Here is a 22985-nt window from a genome sequence, read left to right as displayed (position 1 = left end):
TTACCATAGCCCCGCCTTTCGTCTTGTTGACGTCGACGACAGAACCGTGAGATGTGGCCACGTATTCCGCAATAATAGAAAATCGGTCGAGATGGACGCCAGGAACGGAAAGAAGGAGGCAGTGCCCTTGGGGCGAGGGCATTCAGTGAGGGCTGCGTATTTGACACATACTGCGACGATTGCAGAAAAGGTGACGCTGCAACCACCTGAGCGTATGTCGGCTTTGGAGCGGTATGCGAGCTCGGGACTTGGTCACACGTCATGGATGCCAGTTTCTCCCTGACGATGTTGCGGAGGCTGCCTGCAGAAGGCATTATGCGGAGCTCATAAGACGACGAGGTGGCCTGGAGTTGCAGCTCCTCGCGGATCATGAACCGTATCAACGCACGGAGCTCATTGTCATGCGTTGGCCTGAGATCTCCTGTGTCAGGTTGTAAACGTATAAGTTGAAGGTCATCGAGTCGCTGACACGTACTGATGATATCCGCGACCGTGGTGGGGTCCTTTGCCGCTAAAGCGTTAAATGCAACGGTGCCTATGCCCTTGAGCAGGTGGCGAACGCGGTCATGTTCCGCCATCGAGCTGTCGACGGGACGGCATAGGGCGAGGACATCTTCAATGTACGAAGTATAAGACTCGCCAGAGTGCTGAACACGTTCAGCAAGCTTCCGTTTGGCTATGTCTGCACGGACAGAAGGGTTGGCAAATATCTGACGGAGCTGCTGCTTAAAGGTAGGCCAGTCCGGGAAATCCAGTTGATGATTGAGAAACCATGTCTTAGCGACCCCCGTCAGATAGAACGGTACGCGGGACAGCTTCAGAGAATCATGCCAATATTTAAGCGCACTCACACGGTCGTACTCATCCAACCAATATTCAACGTTTTCACCGCGAAGGCCGGTGAACATCGGGGGGGTCTTTTTGAGGGGCGGTGACAGTCCAAGAAGGCATGCCCAGGGGTGCAGGCGGGGTGGATGGAGCTGTGTTGTTGGGCTCGTCTTGCGACATTACCGTGGGCTGACTGTGCAGGACGGCGACCCTACCGGAGCTCCAGGGATGGTTAGTAGTCGAAGATAACGAAAAAGCGCTGCAGGCAGAGGACCAGGGGACCGGAAAGCACTCTCCACCACTTGTAAGGCAATGTTTTAGCTGCAAGACACTTTTTTTACTTGCCGAGCCTCTGCCCCACAACACAGGTCAGACTGATGATGATGAGTATGTACATATGATAAGATGACGCGCATGAATAATGCTCACAATATATATATATATATATATATATATATATATATATATATATATATAGAGAGAGAGAGAGAGAAATATGAAAGAGCAAGTCAAGTGCCTGCCCCTTCTAGGAATATGAAAACTCTCCGCCTATATCATGTTGCAACATCAGGATACAGTAGGAACCAAAACTAGCTTTTAAAGCATGCCGTAATTAATTTTTCAGGGCGCACTTCGCACTCGCACTGACCGGTACATTTCGCACACTCTTGAGGGGCTTAAACAATCATGACAAAAAAAAAACGATAATTTTGATTAGGCAGTTAGATTATGAACCTTCTTCTTAGCTACTAGAGAGGAGAGTAACATGAGAAGATTTTGGCAATGACTAGCAAGTTTTGTCTATACTGGGCAGTCCTTAAATTCAAGCAAAATACGATACCAGAATAATAGAGCTCTTAAGTTGTCATACATACATTATTGCTTACTCACCAATTGAAACTGACCACTACATGTCTAAAAAGCCACATAAGGGCTCCAACAAAATCAATAAAATGGATGAAAGAAGAATTATGCATCACATTGGTACACAGCTCTGGCTCACTAATTTTTATCAATAGTTTTTCTGACAACCCCACCCTTGACTACTCCATGAGGTCAAGTCCAGAGTCACATTGCAATACTTCATACCTCTAAATAAGCATAAGGTTGAGCACTTCATAACATTAGCTATCAAGATACTGTGTCATTTAACAAACAGAAATTGCATGTTTTATTTGAAAAGACAATGTACACTGTTATATTCACATTATATTCTGACAATAATATGTCACTTTTCTTTGGCATTATCATTTATTTTTATGTGTGTTATAGTGTCTTCCTTATTTGTGACTTTTCTGTGATTTATAATTTTTACATGCATATAAAAAGGCTTCATACTGTTAGCCATTTCTCGAAAAGACAGTGTGCACATGGCATTCGTCAATGCTTGCACATTGCAGGGACAGTGTCAGAACTACGCGGAGAACCCTTTACTGTGGGATAGTACAATGATAGTGGTGAGTGTGGCTGTCAGTCATCAAATGTGATCTCGCATGTCAACTTCTGCTATTTATGCATTTATTATGGTGTGTTCAAGAGTAATCACACATTTTTAATTACACATAAGAGTGCACAACAGCATTGTCATTGCATGCATGATATGGTTAGATGAACTACAGCACCTGTGGCAACATACAAAATTTTTGGTAACTGCTGGTACGCCTAGTGACAAATCCACATCGACAACTGGCAATTTGTTGAATGATAGGTGTTTATCACAAAGCAAAATAAAGTTGGTGTGCTAGAATTACTAAATGCAATATGGCTCCATAAGGCGATGCTCCAATGGTTTCTTTGCCTGTCCTGATGGGTAAATTAGTAATGGCGGCAAGTATGGGAGCATCAGAATGTGAAAGTAATTTACGAGATAATTTATTTTCTGCAGCAACTTTACTTAATATTTAACTGAAACTTACTTTCATGATAACCTTTGTATGTAGTTTTGCCACTTCTCAAGGCACACACGCAATAGCAAACACTGAAAACAGAACAAAGGAGGAACACTCACGAGAGGAGTCTCGCAGAGCAGCTTGTTGCCGCGCACCAGGTTGCCAATGGTCATGTGGAAGTAAGTGTTCCCGCTGCTCCAATTGGAGATGCGCGTGAATGGGTGGGTGACTAGGATATCCTGTTGCAAATACAATGAGAGCATTCACATGCACGCTCACTGAAAGATATGCACGTTATGTGATGCGAAAAGCTTTGCACAAATGCTCCTCACTACAAACACTGTTAGCCGGGAGAGAATTTCTTGCTGGCACGTTTCAGCTAGCACATTAGATACACAGCGACTTACCTTAGAAACTGGATGAATCAAACTCACTCCCTGCTTGTTAATGGCAATCAACAGCTGCTCTGGGTATGTTGGCTCCGTAGTTTGCTGAAAGGACAGGCCAGCCTTAAAAACAGCTTTTTTTTTTTACACAACTTTAGCAAAGATTTATTTATTTATTCAACAGATTTAGAATGCTTCAGGATTTATTCTTTGAACTAGCAGCACTAAGACACTCAGATGTTAAAAAACGTTAAGGGCTAAACTAAGTTGTGTTGAAATCTATGCTTTCAGATTTACTATGGTAATTTTTATTCTAAACATTCTAGAGTACTCAGAAGCTCTACTTGTTCACTCTACACCTATTGTATGATCAACTAGTGAAGAGGTATTGCACAAAGGAAAGGAAAGTGCTATCATCAGGTCGTATTGCATACAAGAGAGGCCTAAATTCTGTCTGAACATAATTCTCATTCATTTCTAGTATGGCGCAAAGCAACACAAAAATCCCAGCTTCACATGTCCAGTCACAGATCATCATCATCATCATCACCAGCCTGACCCTGTCCACTACAGGACAAAGGCCTCTTCCATGTTCCACCAGTTAACTCGGTCCTGTGCTTGCTGCTGCCAATTAATACCCGCAAACGTATTAATCTCATCTGCCCACCTAACCTTCTGTCTCCCCCTAACCCGCTTGCCTTCTCTAGGAATCCACTTAGTTACCCTTAATGACCAGCGGTTATCCTGTCTACGCGCTACATGCCCGGCCCATGTCCATTTTCTCTTCTTGATTTCAACTATGATATCCTTAACCCCGGTTCGTTCCCTAATCCACTCTGCTCTCTTCTTGTCTCTTAAGGTTACACCTACCATTTTTCTTTCCATTGCTCGCTGCGTCGTCCTCAATTTAAGCTGTACTTGAGAGAGAACTTGAGAGTGCTTGCCAAATGTGCTCCACTCCATTCCTATTCTTCTAGTTACTTCAATCTCGTGGTTCGGCTCCACAGTTATTACCTGCCCTAAGTAGACATAGTCTTTTATAACTTGAAGTGCACTATTACCTATCTCGAGGCACTGCTCTCTTCCGAGGTTGTTGTATACTACTTTCGTTTTCTTCAGATTAATTTTAAGAGCCACCTTTCTGCTCTCCTTGTCTAACTCCGTAATCATGAGTTGCAATTCATCCCCTGAGTTACTCATCAATGCAATGTCATCGGCGAAGCGCAGGTTACTAAGGTACTCTCCATTAACTCTTATCCCTAACTGTTCCCATTCTAGGCTTCTGAAAACCTCCTGTAAGCACGCAGTAAATAGCTTTGGGGAGATTGCATCCCCCTGCCTTACACCCTTCTTGATTGGTATTCTGTTGCTTTCTTTATAAAGCACTATGGTAGCAGTTGATCCCCTGTAGATTACTTTCAGGATGTTTGCATATAATTCATCGACGCCCTAATTCCGCAGTGTCTGCATGACTGCTGATATTTCTACTGAATCAAACGCCTTCTCGTAATTAATGAAGAAGGACTGAAATATCAGTCCAGTCACAGATGCATCACTAAATTATATTTTTTGACGAAAAATGCTCAGCAGGTGCACATAATCCACACAACAAAGTCCAATGTGTTTAAGCAGTGAGCTTAAAGGGGCACTGATGCAAAATTTCGCGGCTGAGATAGCCTGTGGGATCCATTCCCAGAAACATTCGTATATCATTTGCAAAGTATCAATAGCGAATATAGCTGGGAAGGTATTTTAAAAGAATTTTGAAGTTTGCATGAGCCTTCAACTCCATGGTGCCATTGACACCATCTAAGGGGACCCTTTGGGGACCCCCTACTTTCCTCACGTCACCATGCTGGAGCCAAGAAAAGAAGTTATGATGACGTAATAGCCGCCATTTTAGTTTTGCTGTGTTTTATCCCGCAGTATATATTTCTCGGCGGCTGGTTGCGAGTGCGTGGCCGTGGCGCACGCTTAGAAAGTTTTGTGCTTGGCGACATTACAGTTCCGTTTCCTATTCGAAACTAATTCTTGATGCAGACCATGCGGAAGTGTCTCGAAATTCTGTGTGCTGACGTGGTCAAGAGCTGCACACGCTAGGTGGCAACAGTTGCACCCAGTTTTTGGAGCTCTCTCAAGCCGAAACTGATTGATAATGAGGGGCCTGTAATTAATTATCTGTCACACACTGCAGCAAACAATGTGTCACATTATGACTAACAAGCCCCAAGCAACACATTGCAGCAGAAAAACACGAGGCTAAAGTTTTCGTGTCAGTACTCTTTTAAAATGTAAATGACTAGCAGCTATACTCATTATGGGCTCTTATATGAACATAGGACCTGCTTCAGCTCAAGTCGCCATACGAAACTTAGAACAGTGAAGCACAGCAGAATGAAGTATTCTGTCGTGGTGGATGTCTTAGCACAAACAGGCTGTGCACAAAGAAGTTACCTGCTGTACATACAGCCAGTAATAAAGGAGTTTATTATTTTGCCCAATAGCTATGCAAGATTAATAAAATTAAAAAAAGAGAGAATGCATTGCTTACCTTGACTTCGAAGAATGCGGAGCCAAACGTTGGCCATTTATAGATGATTTTCAAGAACATGATCTTGGCGTCTTCTTGCGACGTTCCTGCATCCTGGTTATAAGCAGCTACGATAGCCTGGAGAATAACAACAGTGCTACTGTAAAATGCATGAGCAGTGAAAGCACGAACTGACAGAAAACATTTGCAATTGGTGTTTGCATACCCTCTTCCAGTCATTGGCACTCTGTGCCTTGATCATGTCAGCGGGAACAAGCTCTCTGAGCATGGATCTGTAGGGCGACAAAATGGAAACCAAAACAATAAACAGAAATAAAATACAGAATAGAGCATTTTGAAAATTTCTGTCAATGATTACCATGTGATCGAATGCCCAAAGTACCTTAGACGAGATTGTTATGCTCAATTTAAAAACAAAAATGTAGGGTTATGCATAAATTAAGAGTAATGGAAAAAAAAATTAGGGCAGCTTTCCATTAGTGGCGTCTAAAGGAAGCGCAGAGCTGGGCAGCCTTTTCTGGTGCTCTTTCATTGTCTCTTTCTTTCATTTTCTTTTCCCAGTTTTTTCCATTTTTTTCTCTTTATTTCTATATAATTATATTTTTCTTTCATTTTTTCCTTTCCTTCTCTCTCTTTCTATTTATGACTTTTCTTTTTTCTATTTTTACACGTGGTTTTGGCTTTGTTACACCAAGCGATGACAGCATACCACAGCATACACATAATAGCATCAGGGCACTCGAAGAATAGGAAGAAGAAGACTTTTCCTTGGTGTGAGCGTGTGCTCAATACGCTACACATGGCTATGCTATACATGTGGTTTTGCCTGTGTTAAGCCCAGCGGTGACAGCATTTGACAGCATACGACTGTCCTGGCCCCTAAAGCGCTCCGCACTTAAGATGTCATAGAATAAAAAAAAAGATTACACAAAGATCTGTTATCTATCCAAAATTAGAGTTTCTTTACAGTTCATAATTATAACTATAAGTACACAACTAAAAAAAAAGGACAAGACATGAGCTTCCAAATTAATTTTCCCACCTATCCATTATCCTGCAATGCATTTTTTGTTAGTATTTGTATTGCCTTTTTAAAAAAAATAAATTTCATGCTGCTTAGACGACCATAAATAACATTTATCTGCACGCATAGCAGAGCAAAGTGGGAGAAAAGACATGAGGAGTTTGTTTGGTCTATGTGTATTATATTGAATGAGAAATGTTAATCGCTTGAAGGGGAAAATGCTACGGCTCTCCCCAATGCACAGACAGGCGTCTTTTCATATGTACGGCTGCTGAGCACAATATATCCCACATTGCACTGTGTCCGTGGTGCGGCTGTTTGCCAACTTTATACTACATCTCTTCGAAGTGTGATTGAAAGCCAGAAAATTCAAAATCATTTTTAGGCAACAACATTGTAGGCAGTTTAGAGCAGTGGGAGGCACGAGCCAGCTCAGACCCGGAAGTGAAATTAGCACTTCTGAGTCACGTTAGGAGTGCCCTGGACATTGCGGTCCAATGTCGCAATCTCTAGGCCCAAGGTCCAGGCGGCCCAATGTACAGGGGGCCCTGGACATTGGGACCCAACCAACATGCTCTGCAGGACCCCCTTTTGTACCCCTTCCATTTAAATACACTTTTGTTCTTCTTCTTGTTGACAAACTTAAAAAGAGAGAGAAGAAGAAGAAGAACCCTAAGAAGTTGCAAATAACTGACTAAAAATAGTTGACTTACGGGACAGCCTGCAGCTCCACCTTGCTCTCCCCAAATCGCACCCTGTATATAAGGGCAGCGAGTTTGGCTGCCTCTTCCTTGGTGCACTTGTGGTAGCCACGAAGCAACTTGGGCAGTTCCTGTGACACGGAGAACACAGCATGCACAGCATGTGAATTCACGTGCAAGACCTTTGAAAGTGCAGTTTCCTACTGCGCAACAAAGGAACGTTGATCAATGAATACACGTGCGAATTTAAGAACGAACAAGGCCAAGTAATCATTCAGCACTGCCAACTTTTACTGAATTTCATACATATGGAAGATGCGCAATTCTAATTGTTTGTAAACCAAATTAATATGGCAAAATGAGGAAAACAGTGCAGAGGTTGAGGCTACCTGGTGAAAGTGGAAGATGATGTCCGCATTCTTGTCCTTTCCAGGTATGGTGTTAGTCCAGAGCTTTTTCATGAAGAACACTTGGTATGTGAATTGAGGTATAGATCCTGTAGCCAAAATGAAACTAGTTTAGAGCACACTTTACTTAGGCCAGTAGTTTAATACCGAGGGTACTAAGCAGCTGTGTAAAGCTTCCAATAAAGAGAGCTGTTATACTATACTAGCATTACAGACTTGAAAAAATGCTAGTCAGCAATTAATTTTGCATGGAAACACATTGCAATCACAGGTCAAGGTACAGAGAAGTGTGGTAAAAAAAGGGGGGGGGGGGGGGGCACACAGAATTACGAAGACTTGAAACGACAGAAAATCGTTTCAACTTTTCAATAACAGGGCTTGTCTTCATCACTGCCTAAACAAGAAAAAAAGACGCTCTCTGGCAAACTCTTGACTCCAGCCAAAGGCGTCCCATGTTTGTTCAAAGTTGATCACACTCGGTTTCATGTCCTTGTCTGTAATGAGTAATGTGCTTCCAGTAAACGCAGATATGAACATCTTGATTGAACAGGAATCTTGTTAAATCAGCAGCAAAAATGTGGTAGTATGTGATAAACAAAGAGCACACGTGGGATAATCCTTACGCCTCACAGCACCGCATGCGACATGTCCTCTCTGTACAGTAATGTCTCGTTTTCCCAAGCATTTGTCAGTAGTAGTATCGGAACATCCGCAGCTTCCTTAATCAGTGCATCCACTCGCGTTTAGCCTCGAAAACGAGCCAGATTGAGAAATTACCCCAAAAAGTCCAGAACGAGAGAGAATCACCGCCCGACCACCACCAAGCACCAACACCTCTCAGGCAGCAGCCACATCCACATCAGTGCTCAAGATAAAACGAGGGGTAGGACATATACCTTGCTTGCAAAACGGTTCTCTCAGTCGCATGGATACGTCATTGAAGGGACTTTGCAAGATCTCCTAAGATGTAGTCAAAGGTATCGCATCAAAGGGTATCGCATTTCAAACTTCCATGAAAATTCTTGAGTTTGCTTCATGCATGTTGAATCTTTAAAGATTCCTCTGCTGCAAGTCAGACCTCTTACACAGCTCTCTCCTTTTCATCATTCTCACAGCATTTGCGATGTATCAGGTTTCAGCATATCCAAGACCGCTTTCCACAACATCAGAATGATTTAAATTTTAAAATTAGGCAAGTTGGTACGAATTGATTCGTGCTATTTAACATCATGAATCAAAGTAAGCCCTGATTGCTGGCATGGTCTGTGCGATCAGCATGTTATGTTGTCCGATCTTGAAGCCCAATGGCATAAGCTGTCATCATAAGGAATGTTGCTGCTTTCTTATCAATTAACAGTTACGAGATTTCTTTCTTGAAGCTCACTACGAAGCATGTTTTGTAATAAAATCTAAGAAAAAAATCTACCGATAGCTTTCATGCTTGTGTGAATCTCACAGTTTCATAGCAGGCACAGAAAGTGATGCGGTATTTCAAGAAACAGAAGAAGAGAGCTGGTGGTCTTTTCAGGGAGCTTGCAGGCCAGTAGAACAGTTCTTGGTTCAGGTGTTCATGTAAGCATTGTCTATCTAGTGCAGGGGTCTCAAACATGCAGCCTACAGGCCGCGCACCACCCACAAACCTTTGCTAGCGCTTGGCCCACACATGACTATTTTCTTCCCATATTAAAAAAATTTTCTTTCTGAAGTACGTTGTTAAACATTCTTAAACTGTGCGAAAAGACCAAGACACTGTGTCTGGTCTTTTCGCACACTTAAAGAATGTTTGACAGCAATGAACTTACTAGTCTGTCCGAACGTATTATTGAAGTATATTGATGAGCATAACAGAAATGACTGGTACAAAGCATTCTTTTTATCAGGCACCCACCCCACCGAGCCACCATGTGTTGAAACACAAGTGTGGGAAAAAACCTCTATACCTCAGAATCGGTGTCCAGACTTCAGTCATTCTGAAAATCGGCATTGACATCTCTTGAATCCTCCCTCCTAATCCCATTCAGACATGATCCACATATGAGATACGGGATATAACTTTTTTTTCAATTGGCAATGTTAGCCGACATCTTGTTCAAGCCTTTTTTCCCTCGTCCCCTCTAGACTTTCTTCAGTGCTCCGGCATTTGTGGTTATGCCTGCGCCTCGGTGCACTGCGGCCCAGTCGCTGAGGCGAGTTTGAGACCCCTGGTCAAGAGATTAGGCTTGTTGATTTACTGTGTTCAAAAAAGGAGTGTTGCAAGGTCCCTTCAAATGTGATGTTTTTCGTCTACGGTGGTGCCTGCTCATGGCCTAACATATTTACTGTTGGATGCTAGCGAGTTTTCAATGAGGTGCATTTCTCACTTTTTGATAGGTGGTGCTCGGTGGTTCCACCATGCCCCTGGATGATGCTCGACATTCGCAAGCATGCCTGAAAGCACACTGTGTTGCAACTTTGTGTAAAAAATGGGTGCCTGAGGAAGGTGCAAGAAACATGGCACTCTGCATGCACTCTCTGTCATATTCATGTGGCCTATAACCTTCAGAACATTACAAAAGGTCACTTGGCTTGTATCATTCTCTGCTGTTGATATCTTTGACGGTCCAGAAGTCAGAGCCCTGTGTAAAAGCTTGAGCACGTGTACATGTAGTTTTACTCTTCACTGTTCAACATTCACTGTCGTTAATCTTATCTTGAATGTGCATATTTCATTGACACAGATACTCCCCGAAATCACCGGAACAATTCAGATTATGCCAAGATGGCTTGAGAAAGCACATGCTACAGAGCAATCACTCCCTGCTAGCTAACAGTGCATCTGCTGAAACTGATGTGACTTCCTGAAGCACTTTCTGTTCAATTCAACTTTAATTTTTGCTCCACAAAAAATATGAGGTGTTAACGAGACATTACTGTACATATGCCAGAGGAGGCAATGGGGTGGTACAAGCACAGCAACTCGTGTGTAGTGGCCTACCATCTCTCGTTGGCCTGGCCTTGCGAATCCAGTCGGTAAGATGCCGGACGAAGTCGAAAAAGAAGTCTCCTTCTGGTACACTGATGACTGATGGAAGATTGAACATAGTACAAGTACTTGATTAACAAAGGTGATTCAACAAAAATATTTTTGCTCTTACCACCATTCTGGGCAAACAAACATTAAAATGAGGCAAAAAGAGGAGCAACCTCTGTGGCAGATAGGTCAGCCTCAGCATATCTAACACCATATGTAGCACCTGTAGTTAGAGCCCATCTACTTGTATATTCTTGGATGCTCCTGCTTTCCCAGAGCCAGAAAAAGAATTGAAAAAATTGGACTGTGAGAACTGAGAAGTAAAAGTGTAAGCTCTCGTGATAAATTGTGACCTACTAAAAAGTGGTCTACACAAACAACTATCAAAGATAAAAAGTTCTTTATACATTATTTCTTAAGATTTTTTAAAATATATTTTGTTGTATGAAGTCATTAGCATTATTACTGCTACGTAGTGACTACCTCAAATTCCAGAACTGGAGCAAGCTAATGGGAAAGGAAAGCCCTGCATTACTTTAAATGAAACAATTTAATTTTGCATGGCAGCCACAAAATATAGTGCATTGGGGTGATTAAATACGACCGGCATTCGTCTTCAATGGGTGAGAGGAAAACACCAGGAAAGCCGATAGTTACAGCGCGAGAACAAAACGACGACACAGAGACAAGAAGGAGACGCAGGTCTATGTGTCGTCGTTTTGTTCTCGCACTATAACTATCGTCATGCTATACCAACTAGCCCAAGCTGCCACACCAGGAAAGCAGCACGCAGCAAGTCTTAGTGTGAGCTGACATAATGTCTAATAGAGTGTATTGCTGCCTTTGCATGGGTGTCATATAAGGGTGTCGAAAAACTGCTGTGCAGTTTTTGACTACAGCAGTAATTCCAGGAAGTCTAACCTCTCGGCTGCACAAGCATGCAATGCGCAGCAGATCACTGCTACCGCCTAATGCACACCTAGCATACAGCGAGGCACATTCACCCAACAGACATGACGGCAAAATGAAACAGCTCATATGATAGCACACTGGATAATCAACAGAAAGCATAAAATATAACGTTTCCTTCTCATGGGCACTACTCGCTTAAGCTCATGCAACTATATTGTCAAAGAGGGATGCATACATTATTTTATTTACATTTATACTTGTACCTACAGCGCCCACTGGGGGCATTGTTATAGGGGGGGTTTACAAATTCAAAGTACGTAAACGTCAGTGAGAACAAATTGCACAACACAAAACAAAACAAGAACAAGTAAAATATATATATAAATTACAGCATACAATATCATTGTGTGACCACATACTCCTTTAAAAGTGAAGGAAACGCTGTGTCAGGGGCGGTCACAATACTTTTTGGAAGACTATTCCATTCGTGTATAGTTTTAAGGAAAAAAAGTATTTGCATAGGTTGTTGTTCGGCACATATATTCGCATACTTTCAAGGGATGGTTCGATCGTGATGAGGTGTACGTTGGTGGTTTAATGTATTTATTTATATCGATCCCACTTTTGTCCTTTATATTAGGCTATGTCTTTTCAACTACCTAATATTCACGCCTTGAGGACAGTAACGGCCAACCAAGTGCATTAACAATTTCGTTAGACCTTCTGGTGAAGTCATAATCACCCGTCACAAACTGGGCAGCACATTTCTGAATGCGCTCCAATGCATCGATATTTACCTTTGTGGCCGGGTCCCAGGCAGTGCAAGCAAATTCTAAAATCGAGCGTACATTTGACACGTAAAGAACTTGTTTAAGAACAGAGGGGGCGGTTCTGAAATTGCGGCGCAGAAAGTTTAGCATGCGACTGGCTTTAACTGATACCATGCGAACATGATCATTCCACGAAAGTGTGTTGTTGATGACAACACCAAGATACTTGTATTCATTTACAATAGATAATGGTGTCCTTTCCATGCATCAGTTTGTAATAAGAAGCTGCTTTTTCTTGGTAAACCTAACGACACTGCACTTTGACACGTTAAGCTTCATTTTAAACATACTGCACCATGCTATTACTGAGTCAAGGTCTTTCTGCAGTTGTTCAGAATCTCAAGTGCACTTAATTTCATGATACATGCAGCAGTCATCTGCATACAACCTCACTTGACTGTCCACGCATTCAGCAAAATCATTGATATAAATCAAAAGGAGAAGCCGCCCCAGGACGGAGCCTTGAGGCACTCCTGAAATGACGTCTACATGTGACGACTGCAAGTGTGTCAGCAGATATATTGAGACACGATAATTTCAGTACATACCCTTGTCAGCAATTTTTACAAATAAGCTGAATCCCTCGGCAGTCCGCAAGTTTAGCCGCTGGCTGATGTTTAGACAGAAATCCTTGGCCCGTGTGCCAGAGTCCACTTCAAATGCCTTTATGTAAGAATACAACAGATGAGTTAGTGCTGCATTGCACAAGAGACAGAGATCATTGGTACTTGTGTCACACAAAAGAATTTAAGAGCGGCACTTGCCAAATGACTTCACTCTAAAGGTAATTTATGCCCCTTGCAGTAAAACAAGTAAATTTAGTGACATCAAACTCTCAGAGCCAACAGCAACTTCAGCAGGCTACTGATTACTAAAGACAGCTGATCTTGGTGCCACTACTGAGCAACATGTTGCAATGACTAAATAGAGTAGACTCTCATTAAATGAAACCTAAAGGGACGTTTCGTTTAACAGGGGTTCCATTTACCGAGAGGTGAACAGGGGTGCAGGATTCACGAACGAAACCAATCTTGTCACAAGCACTTGTTCCATTTAAGCAACAGTTCCATTTAAGAGATTTCTGTTTACCGGGAGTTTAATGTATGTAAAAAGTCAAGACGATTTCTAGAATGTAGTTTAAGCGTATTGAAACCATAAAGGTTGTTATAATGTGCACTTTAACCACTTTGAAACAGGAAGCAGCATTTTGCTTTAGCCACTTAAGTTACAGATTAGACTACGAATGACAAGCATGCTAAAACAAATGCCCAATTAAAACCAAGAATGTATGTACGTAGGTTTAATCAGTACAGCATAATTTATGTTTCTTAGTATATTAGAAAAGGACGAAAGTGCTCTGTCTTATATTTTTCTGTTGTTCCTGTACAATATTATGGGAAACAAAACTGTCAGTTCTCAATGTCATTATTCACACTTTGAATCTATAAACAGCATTGCTTCTTTAAGGTTGTGACTCCAGATTAGCTTACAGTACAAAATGCACATGTTGTCCCCAGTGTTCAATGGTTCTAAACACTTACAGCACTAACTAAAAAAATAGAAAAATGGCTAAAAAAAGAAACAATGCTAACGATATTTGTCATGGTAACACTGTATAAGAGTTTGCTTACCTCATCGGTGTCATCAGGAAAGTAGACCTTGTGGAAAATCTGCGTTGTCTTGTGCTGGATGGCTTCAACTTCCACTAAGTGGGGTGGGTACTTTCGCTGACCAGTCCTGCATGAATGAACAAATTTAACATGCTCTGTGATTGCCATGACTACTTTTAAACTATAACATGGTTCCCAAGTAGTTCAGTGGTTGCAGAAAACATTAGATGCATGAAAAAATAAACAGTTCCCATGTGTTTATTCCTTTCCATGCGTCTAATGTTTCCTGCAACCTCGCAACATGCAAGACCACCAACTAGCCCAGATGCTAGTGATTCCCAAGTGATGTTCAGGACAGCCAGTCATTGCATATTTTTTAGGCTTAAACTAGTGGATGTTTAGTCCTCCTTTCATGTCGTCATGACAGTGAATCGATTGATTCAGTTTTATCAATGAGGTAGAGCATAGCAAATCAAATTCTGTAACAGCAAAGTCAAGTGCTCACTCATGTCAGGTGGTTCCACTTAGTTTCCAATAATGAATCACAGCACCAGTGCTATCACTGAGCTTGAAATTAGGAAATAATCGTTTGTCATGCCACATTAATTTAATTTATTTATGATGATCAATGTCCACCATGGTTTATAAGAGACACTACTGTTTAGGGATCACAGTTAATTTTGATGACCCGGAGTACTTTTAATATGCAGACACAAACATGTTTTTCATTACACCTCCAACAAAATTCAATGTTATCGTTAGCAGCAGTCAAAAAGGTATTAATTTTTCCAGAAAAGCTAATAACTGGTTATGACAAAGTACAAAACAACTACCCCTAACAAGTTTTTGTTTGATGCCAGGATGATATAGTACTAACATCCTGGGAGCTAAAAGAAGTACTATAGCAAATTATTCAAGGTGCCCTGCTACTTGCCAAAATTTTTTTTATATAGTTTGGAAAGTTTAGAACTTGGTTCAGTACCATAGAACAATGAGTTAAAAATGATGCCCAAGTGTTGTGCAGAGTTTGCAAGAATTAGAGAAGCATGGTGCACCAACCTTAGTGTCTTCTGAAGTCGCTGCAGTGAGTCCAGTGAGATAGGATGTGCCCGCGTCCTGAGAAACTGCGTCAGCTCCTTCAGGAGCGATTGGCTAGGTGCAAACAGTCCTGTGGCCAGCCACATCAGTTCCCAGCCCCGCTCCTCACTGAGCCTTACATGAAAGGCAAAGAGACACATTGTGACCTGTTTCTATTCTTATGTATAAGTGCTTTCCATTCTTGCGGTGGAACGACGAACATTTCTGCAACAACTCTTGACCGCAAAGCAACATTGGCTAATTCGATATACTTAGGTCTGATCTTTAGTACACTGCTTAAAGAGAAAGAAAGAAGAAAAAAACAACAACAGGGGGTTGGTGCTGATAGCTATCGTGAAAAACGTGAAAATTCAAACTTATAGAAAACCTACTTATCAGTATGTATAGTAATTGGTAAAAGTTCATTATCCCACTGAGAACTATAGAGAAATGGCAATATGTAACTTGCCTACATAGTCAACTCTTCACGTTATATTATAGTAATTTATGAATATGTAACACTGTTCTGGAGAGCTGAGGCAGCCCATAAAAACCTTGTTCAGTAGTGCACAAAAATATTTTGGAAGTGTTGGAATCTAGGTAAACATATAAATGATGCTTATTATGTCCATTTTTTGACAAGAATTAACATGCATGCTGAACCCCTCACCTGTTCTTGTTATCAGTCAGCTGCTTCATTATTTGGCAGTAGATCTCATCCCTCAGGATTTCCTGCACATCCAAAATAACTGTATTAGATCTCGCATAGATGTTAAACAAGACTGCTGCACTACCACAGGCAGTAGTTATACGACACAAACGAATCCACACATCTCCACGAAATGAATCATGATGAGTGGGCAAAGCTCCGAGTATTATGTAGGTGAGTAACCGTACGTCGCTCTAGTGTTGCCCCATAAAATGTAAATTGAGCGACATAAGTGTATATCAAAATGTAAATTTCTTTCATTTTACAGTCGTCTTAGGCAACTCAAGGAGGATTAAGAAAATCGCTGGAGTGGAGGATACGACTTGAAAGTGAATCCAAGAACCCGCTATCTTACTAGTGGCAAGCTACTATTTTAATATTGGTAATTTGTCGAAACATACAGAGATGTGCCTTTGTGTTAAAAGTTTCTTGGAGAAGCCTCAACATTCTAGGCACGTTTTAGCAGACATTAACTCATCAATACTCTTCCTGAAAGGTTATTTTTGCCTGGAACAGTGATCTTTTACGTTATAATTAGCCTATGTCTATGTTGAAGTCTATTGCAAAGCCTTTTTCTATGTCTCACATATGTTTCGAGTATAGAAACGGTTCTACACCATGACCACAATGAAATAGAAGGCTAGGTTCTAAGGAACTTCACCCCTGAAATTGATTCCTTTTTGAAACAATAATACTTTACTAGGTTAATGCACACCTTATAGTTCAGTTATATATATTCTCCATACTAGTACCAGTCTACGTACGTCCCTTCCATAAGTTTGTGGCAGAGAGAACATTCATGCACATGTGAGTAAATTTATACACTTGGCCAAAAAGCTTACCAGAAACCACGGCCACTTACGTGCTTCAGGGGACCCTCAAAAAGCTGGTCTGTGAGTTCGTTGCCTGATCTTGTTCTTCGGGATGGTAGGTCGCCCATATACTTCAGGATAGGTAAGCCAGAGTCAAGGACAAAGACAAGACTTTATGGAGAACCCCTTGAGAGATTCAATATAGCGGAGAGACAAAGACACACTGCTAACAAATGCGCCGCCAATCATAGATAGTGCAGAACACAAGACAGCAATGTAATTATATTTGCCTTATCTAATGTCGATTACCCTCTATGCATGAAAAGTTGGTCTGAGACCGCTGCAAGTATGAGCCAGAAAAACATACACACCGTACAGGTCGGAATTTTTTTTGAAGCACGTAACAAAAAACAGAGTCAATCATACCAAGCAACTCCCGTGCCTTCAGTGACTAACGTTAAAGATTTTCAATAGGGCATCTGAATTATAGTGCCAACACAGCTAGGGGCTGATGTGCATGAGAATATAAATGAATGAAAGACTGACTAATGTAGCATTAGTACGGTGCTTTGCAACGCGCCATTTCAAGAGCATTTATAATCAATCACAGCTGCAGGGTCTGGCCGTAAAGTAGTAAGACTGGGTCAGGTAAGAAGAATTTCTTGATTCGATTGGTAAATATTATTGGCATTCTTACACATAGTTTTCTAGGCCATGAGTACACTGAATACAACACCATTCCTATGCTGCAAGGCTCCCTGAAAATCATCTGCCCTGACCTGCCTCGCTGTCCTTCGTGCCTTTCACTCAGTGCAACTATATTAGAATGTTGTACCAACCAGCTCCCCAAGATCAAGCTTTGATCACATCAGGCCTGATGTAGTCCAGATACAATTCTGATGTAAGTCCGGCAGACTTCTTCCCGTTCCTAAATGTCAAGAGAAGCCTGAAAGGTCCCTGTTTTGATAGTGTTCCCGCCATCCAGACAGGCTTACAATTGGCTTACAAACAGGCTTACAATTACAATTTCTTTGTTATATCAATTAGTTCATTATATCCCGCTTCATTATAATGAGGTTTTACTGTAATGTAATAAGAAAAACTTTTTTTCATGAACTTTTTTTGTCTTTATAAGTCATGTCCCCCCTATGTACCAATCGTATTACTAATTTCTTGTTACTTTATGGATAAACTCTGTATAGTACTACAATGAACACAACATAGGATATCATTAAAGGCAAAGCAGGCCTCCTGGCTCAGCTCTTCCTTGTTGAGGAGCTTCTTGAGCAATGGCTGCTTGAGAGGTTCTCGTGAGTGGCGCCAGAGTTGTTCCCCGTCTCGCCGTCTCGCAGAAGACAACGTCAGTGTGCGCTGAAGACTCTTCTTGGGAAGTGGCCTGTGCGCCAAGATGGCAAGAGATAATTCTCAGGTGCTTAGAACTGGCAACACAATGACAACAGGAAAATACATTGACTGGTGAAGTCGCTACTCAGTCGAGACGAATTCAACTACTAATTCTACAGCTGGTTGCAAAGTTCCGTCACCTGCACTACCTTCTTACAGTGAAATTTGTTTCTCAAATGCTTCACAGACTAGCCATTGAGTTTACGCAGCTATTAAAAATGCATGTTTGGGGAAACTTGGGATAGTTTATTATGATCAATAAAAACTTTAAAACTCAGTATGCCTAATGCCCAAAAAAGAAGCAATGAAAAAAAGTTTTCTGGCTCTTTGCACCAGTGCAATTTTTTCAATTGATTCTGTAGGTGGAACTGTTCACATTGCATTACATAAAACATTACCACAATGACATTTTAAGCTGGTCCTCTGTAAGGATTTTAGAAGAACTCTGAGATTTCTAGAATGTGACACTGAAAATACACACGATGGACAATGTGAGCTACGTTTCGAAGATGCGAAACAAAGTATGCTGCATATGTAGCTGTCGGTATTGCAAATACTAGTGTGTCACAAAGCAAAGTGACACGAAGAGAAGTTACCAAGACATATTTTTACAAACCAACCTTAATGTTATCTCTCATCTTTCTAACAATTTTGAGCCCTTAAAATGCTTAATAAACAAATTGGGACAATCAGTATTCAGAAATCAACCCTACAGTCACCTTTTGCACTTACTACTTTTGTGCACTTGACACTTGTTAAGGTCACAATGAGCACACAGAAAGTGAAAATATAGGTAATTATATGCTTATTTTCACCAGTGGTTTCAATGGCCAGAAGCTTTACCTAAAAAAGTCCAGTGCGTATTCTTCCAAAGTATGTGGATGCTCCCGAGATTCGATTCCATTAGTCTGTGTGTGCTGGAACAGCTTCTTGCCATTCTCTGCACCGTCTTGAGTGAAAAGTGCCAGGATGTTGTTTGGTGGCTTCGATAGCGCAGGCAGCACATACACATAATCTGAGGCAAAGTCGCCCTTCTCGCCAGTCCGCTCATTACGACCTGAGGAATAAATAAGAAGAAAGCCTTTCTTTTTCTATTTTCTTAATAAAGTGCACGCTTTAAATACTATTACTGTATTTTATAATCTAAGTTAAAGGGCATGATACTCTGCTGTAACAACCTTGGGCACATTTCAGAAAACAGATTTGGTTATCAGAAATGTCCGCATTTAGGTGCTAAGGCTTTGAGCTTTCTTTGTCATTTCGGAATGAAGTTCTGAAGAAAGAAGGCTACAATTGCTCTAGTGGCCATATTATTTAACAATTCCTTCCGTTATACACATATCACAGGTATTGGCAACTTATATTGATGAATAAAAACAAATCCGTACTGAAATAAAATAATACTGATATTTACAGCCCTAGATCACATTCTTTCGTTATCAAATGTATAATTTCATTGTTGTCAACTAGTCATGGCCATGGTAGCTTCCACTATATGTGACTTCATACTGTTTTGAAAATATATCATATGTATCAAACTTGTTTGGTTTTACTTTCTTATCTTCAGTTCAAATTGCTGCTTACCTAAGTATACATGACCTGCCACATTTGTAAGGTAGGCTTTGTACCTTATTTGTCTCACTATTCACAAATACAAGCAGCCACACGATAATTAGTGGTCAGAGCTCTAATAGTCCTGATAGCATATTTACTCATATAACCCGCACCCTGAATAACCATTCGCATCAAATTTTCTAAAAATGATCCCAGAGCATTGTTGAGAAGCTAGCTTCATTACATGGCTATGAAGCGCTGCCGTGAAGCCATCTTTGCAAGCCAAAATTTGTCTTTTCATGTTTTGACTGTTCTTGGGCAGGTTACATGTAAAAAAATACGGTATGATACTGAAAAGTTAAAAACAATACGTTGGCACAAGCTTACCTGTGCACCAGTTGTTGTTAAGCACGTGTTCCCCACACATGTTGTCCTCCAGCAGTATAAGGTCGCCCTGTTCAAAGCTTAAGTAGTTTGCTGCATCCCCTGAAAGTGAAATAGATTGTGTAAGGCAAATCAAGGAAAGAGCACAGAGCAGTTTGCAAAAGACACACAAAAGAAGCATTTAAGTTCTGCTTGCATTTAACCTAAATGAGATCCTGCAAACACATTTTTGAAGCAGCGAAATTGTCACTCAAAAGTGCTGATGCTGTCGTAACACCAAAACCAAAGAGTACTACCATACCTACAGATACCAGTATGCAGCTTATTTTGAGAAGTTGCTGGCTGTCAATGAATGAATGAATGGATAAAAATAAAACTTATCCGGCAATTACAGACTGCGGTAGTGGGAAGCAACAACAGCGCAGTGATATCACAGGCCTCGCAGATCTGGTGGCACAAAAGTCTCCACCCGATCCCAAGTTCACAGGGACATGACAGCTTAGCGCAATAATGGATGTAGCATGACAGGCATTATGCAGTCACAGCAGTGATCACAATAAGGGCAATGAATTCAAAGGCATAGCCATGAATGGTTGGGCACTTAACCCATTCCCCTGCCTCACAGTTTTAAAGTTTGCATTTATATAAACATATATATTGATGAACATACATATAGGGTAACCAGAACACTAAGAAATAGAATCATGGTTATGCCCATCAATGAGCTCGAAGGGAATGCTACAGTGGTGTGGCACGAGCAGTGTTTGATTGTTTGTAACTGCTTATACAATGTGCCTTAGTGGAACTTGTACTTATAATAGTACTCATACTAGTACTTATACTAAAAAAATATCTGTACAGACCTTCTACTTAGAATCAGATTTAATTCAACACACCTTGCAAGTAGAGTCGCAGAGTTTCCCTAACAACAACAACAACAACAACAAACCACGAAATTCCCATACCAAACCACGGCTATGGCACTAGCCCTTTGCTTCGGAATGAGTTTACACTTTGTTTTCACAAACCTTTGTATTCCTGTAGAGAAATGACAAACTTGGAGCGCTTCTTGAGACCTTCTAGGAAGAAATCAACCAAGTCCCGCACATCTTCCGAGTTGGGAGACTGGAAGGTGAATTCCTCCCCACGCACAGTGCTAAGTGTGAAGCTCTGCAAGAAGGGGCGATTTCCCCTGCACACAAAGACAACTATGTTAATAACTGAGCGATTCGATCTATTAAAGGTGTTTAGGCTGCCAAGGACACACAGGGGCTGTAAAAAGGTGCTAGGTACAGACGTTTGAACTGTTCACAATTATGAGGCACATCCCAGACAATGCTAAGACATTACAGGCTTCAATCTCATGCTGCTTTCATTTGACAGTTGTCACTTTGAAAGATGCAAAATAATGTAGGCGGTTGCTTTCTTGGGTCATATCCACAAACTTTATTATAGGAGTGCTGTTTGAGGGCATTTGCTTGCATAAAGTGCATATAGGCAAACAGCTACATAGAAGAACGCAACTGCCACATTAATCCAAATACATTAGGCTTTCCAGAAATAGACAAACTCTAGGATTCTAGTACTTCTGGCACTTCCTAAGGCTATGCAACCTAAGGCTATGCATAGGTCAGGTCACCTATGCAATGCAAGCCTACGCAAGTGAAAGTAGGGCTATGAACAAGGGACATATAAGGCAGGTAGGTGCTTTACATGTCAATGCCGACTGACTCACTTGTGGCTGGCAACCGAGGTGATCTCTGGGAAGGAGAGCTCGAGCAACACTTGCTCCTGCTCGTCGACGACATACACGCCTGTCCAGTTTATGGCAATGATGACATCATTCTTTGGCAAGTGAGGACCCGAGGAGCGTAAGGCTTCATAGAAACGGGAGAAGAGGAGGGGCCACTTGAGCTTGGCGTACTCCACCACATCCTCCTTCACACGTAGAGGGGGCACTCTCTCACGGAAAAAGTAGCTCTGCAAAATGCATGCACTGGATACTCAGAATTGAAATGTGTCTGCTGTGAATTCAAACTTGAGACCTGTCATGAAATAGTTTTTACAGCTTGAATGAGCTTTATGGTAAAGTAGAGGAAATGAGAATCAGAGTGCTGGGTATGTTGGAATAAGTTTATAATTCAAAGTGCAAAAAAGATGCAGACAAAGCAAAATACTAATGATATCAGTCCACGTGTCGCCTCTCTTAACAATTTTGCCTGTGCAACGTCGCTGATAAGCGAAACAACCCTCAGGCATCGCAAAAACAGAAGTTCCAGATTTGTAACTGAGCTACTTTGTAGAAACATTGGTAAAATAACACTGGAGTTTAGTCAAACCAACTTATAACAATCCCAGGTGTAATGATCTATCGGTTATAATGACCACATTTTGGGGCAGTTACGATTTTCCTATGCTGCCCTTTGAAACTGAGTTCACTAACAGCTAACATTTTTCAAAGCGTCTTACTTTTACAACGAACACTTTCGACACGATTGCGATAAAAATATAGCGCACACGAAAGCGAAAAAAAAATGTTTAAAAAGGCTTTCCAAAGTGGTGGAGAGCCGGGGGGCGAGGTGCAGAGCCGCGCTAATCAGCTCAGATCGCGCAGATCAAGTATGGGCCATCCAGCGAGCACGCGAGGCGGCTGAGAGACAGGGTCTCTCCACCGCCCCTGGCGTGGCTTAGGCCCATGCCTCAATCCGCTGGTTAAATAAAGTTTGCTCACTCACTCACTCATTCCAAAGCATGTCACAGGCGCACACTCGCGTGTACCCCGCTGCTGATTACTTGCGACGAAGATATTGTAGACCGCGGCGAGCACCGCACATAGATTTCGTACGTTGTGAGCGAGGTTCACCGGCAGAACAGAAATGAGGCGAGAAAAAAAAAAA

At 41.5% G+C, this 22985-nt stretch overlaps 1 protein-coding gene across 3 annotated transcripts in view; it reads right to left on the bottom strand.

Annotated features, from left to right (window-relative positions):
• ck (unconventional myosin-VIIa ck) overlaps nucleotides 1-22985 on the bottom strand; it is a 178125-nt gene that overhangs the window by 14428 nt on the left and 140712 nt on the right. Inside the window, exons 30-46 of one of the 3 annotated variants that reach the window (XM_075891400.1) lie at nucleotides 21824-22068; nucleotides 21117-21280; nucleotides 20092-20190; nucleotides 18994-19207; nucleotides 17976-18142; nucleotides 16797-16888; nucleotides 15896-15957; nucleotides 15208-15360; nucleotides 14170-14275; nucleotides 13087-13201; nucleotides 10761-10847; nucleotides 7769-7875; nucleotides 7392-7510; nucleotides 5860-5926; nucleotides 5655-5771; nucleotides 3125-3208; nucleotides 2837-2956 (exon numbers count right to left, since the gene is read on the bottom strand). In XM_075891400.1, coding sequence (XP_075747515.1) covers nucleotides 2837-2956; nucleotides 3125-3208; nucleotides 5655-5771; nucleotides 5860-5926; nucleotides 7392-7510; nucleotides 7769-7875; nucleotides 10761-10847; nucleotides 13087-13201; nucleotides 14170-14275; nucleotides 15208-15360; nucleotides 15896-15957; nucleotides 16797-16888; nucleotides 17976-18142; nucleotides 18994-19207; nucleotides 20092-20190; nucleotides 21117-21280; nucleotides 21824-22068 — 2118 coding nt within the window. Of the gene's footprint in view, nucleotides 1-2836; nucleotides 2957-3124; nucleotides 3209-5654; nucleotides 5772-5859; nucleotides 5927-7391; nucleotides 7511-7768; nucleotides 7876-10099; nucleotides 10225-10760; nucleotides 10848-13086; nucleotides 13202-14169; nucleotides 14276-15207; nucleotides 15361-15895; nucleotides 15958-16796; nucleotides 16889-17975; nucleotides 18143-18993; nucleotides 19208-20091; nucleotides 20191-21116; nucleotides 21281-21823; nucleotides 22069-22985 lie in introns of those variants that run through there. The other 2 variants (XM_075891402.1, XM_075891403.1) reach the window with 2 other exon arrangements.

The sequence above is a fragment of the Rhipicephalus microplus genome, chromosome 1 (assembly GCF_043290135.1).
Source record: "Rhipicephalus microplus isolate Deutch F79 chromosome 1, USDA_Rmic, whole genome shotgun sequence".
Taxonomy (NCBI): Eukaryota; Metazoa; Arthropoda; class Arachnida; order Ixodida; family Ixodidae; genus Rhipicephalus; species Rhipicephalus microplus.
This window is presented reverse-complemented; position numbering and strand designations above follow the sequence as displayed.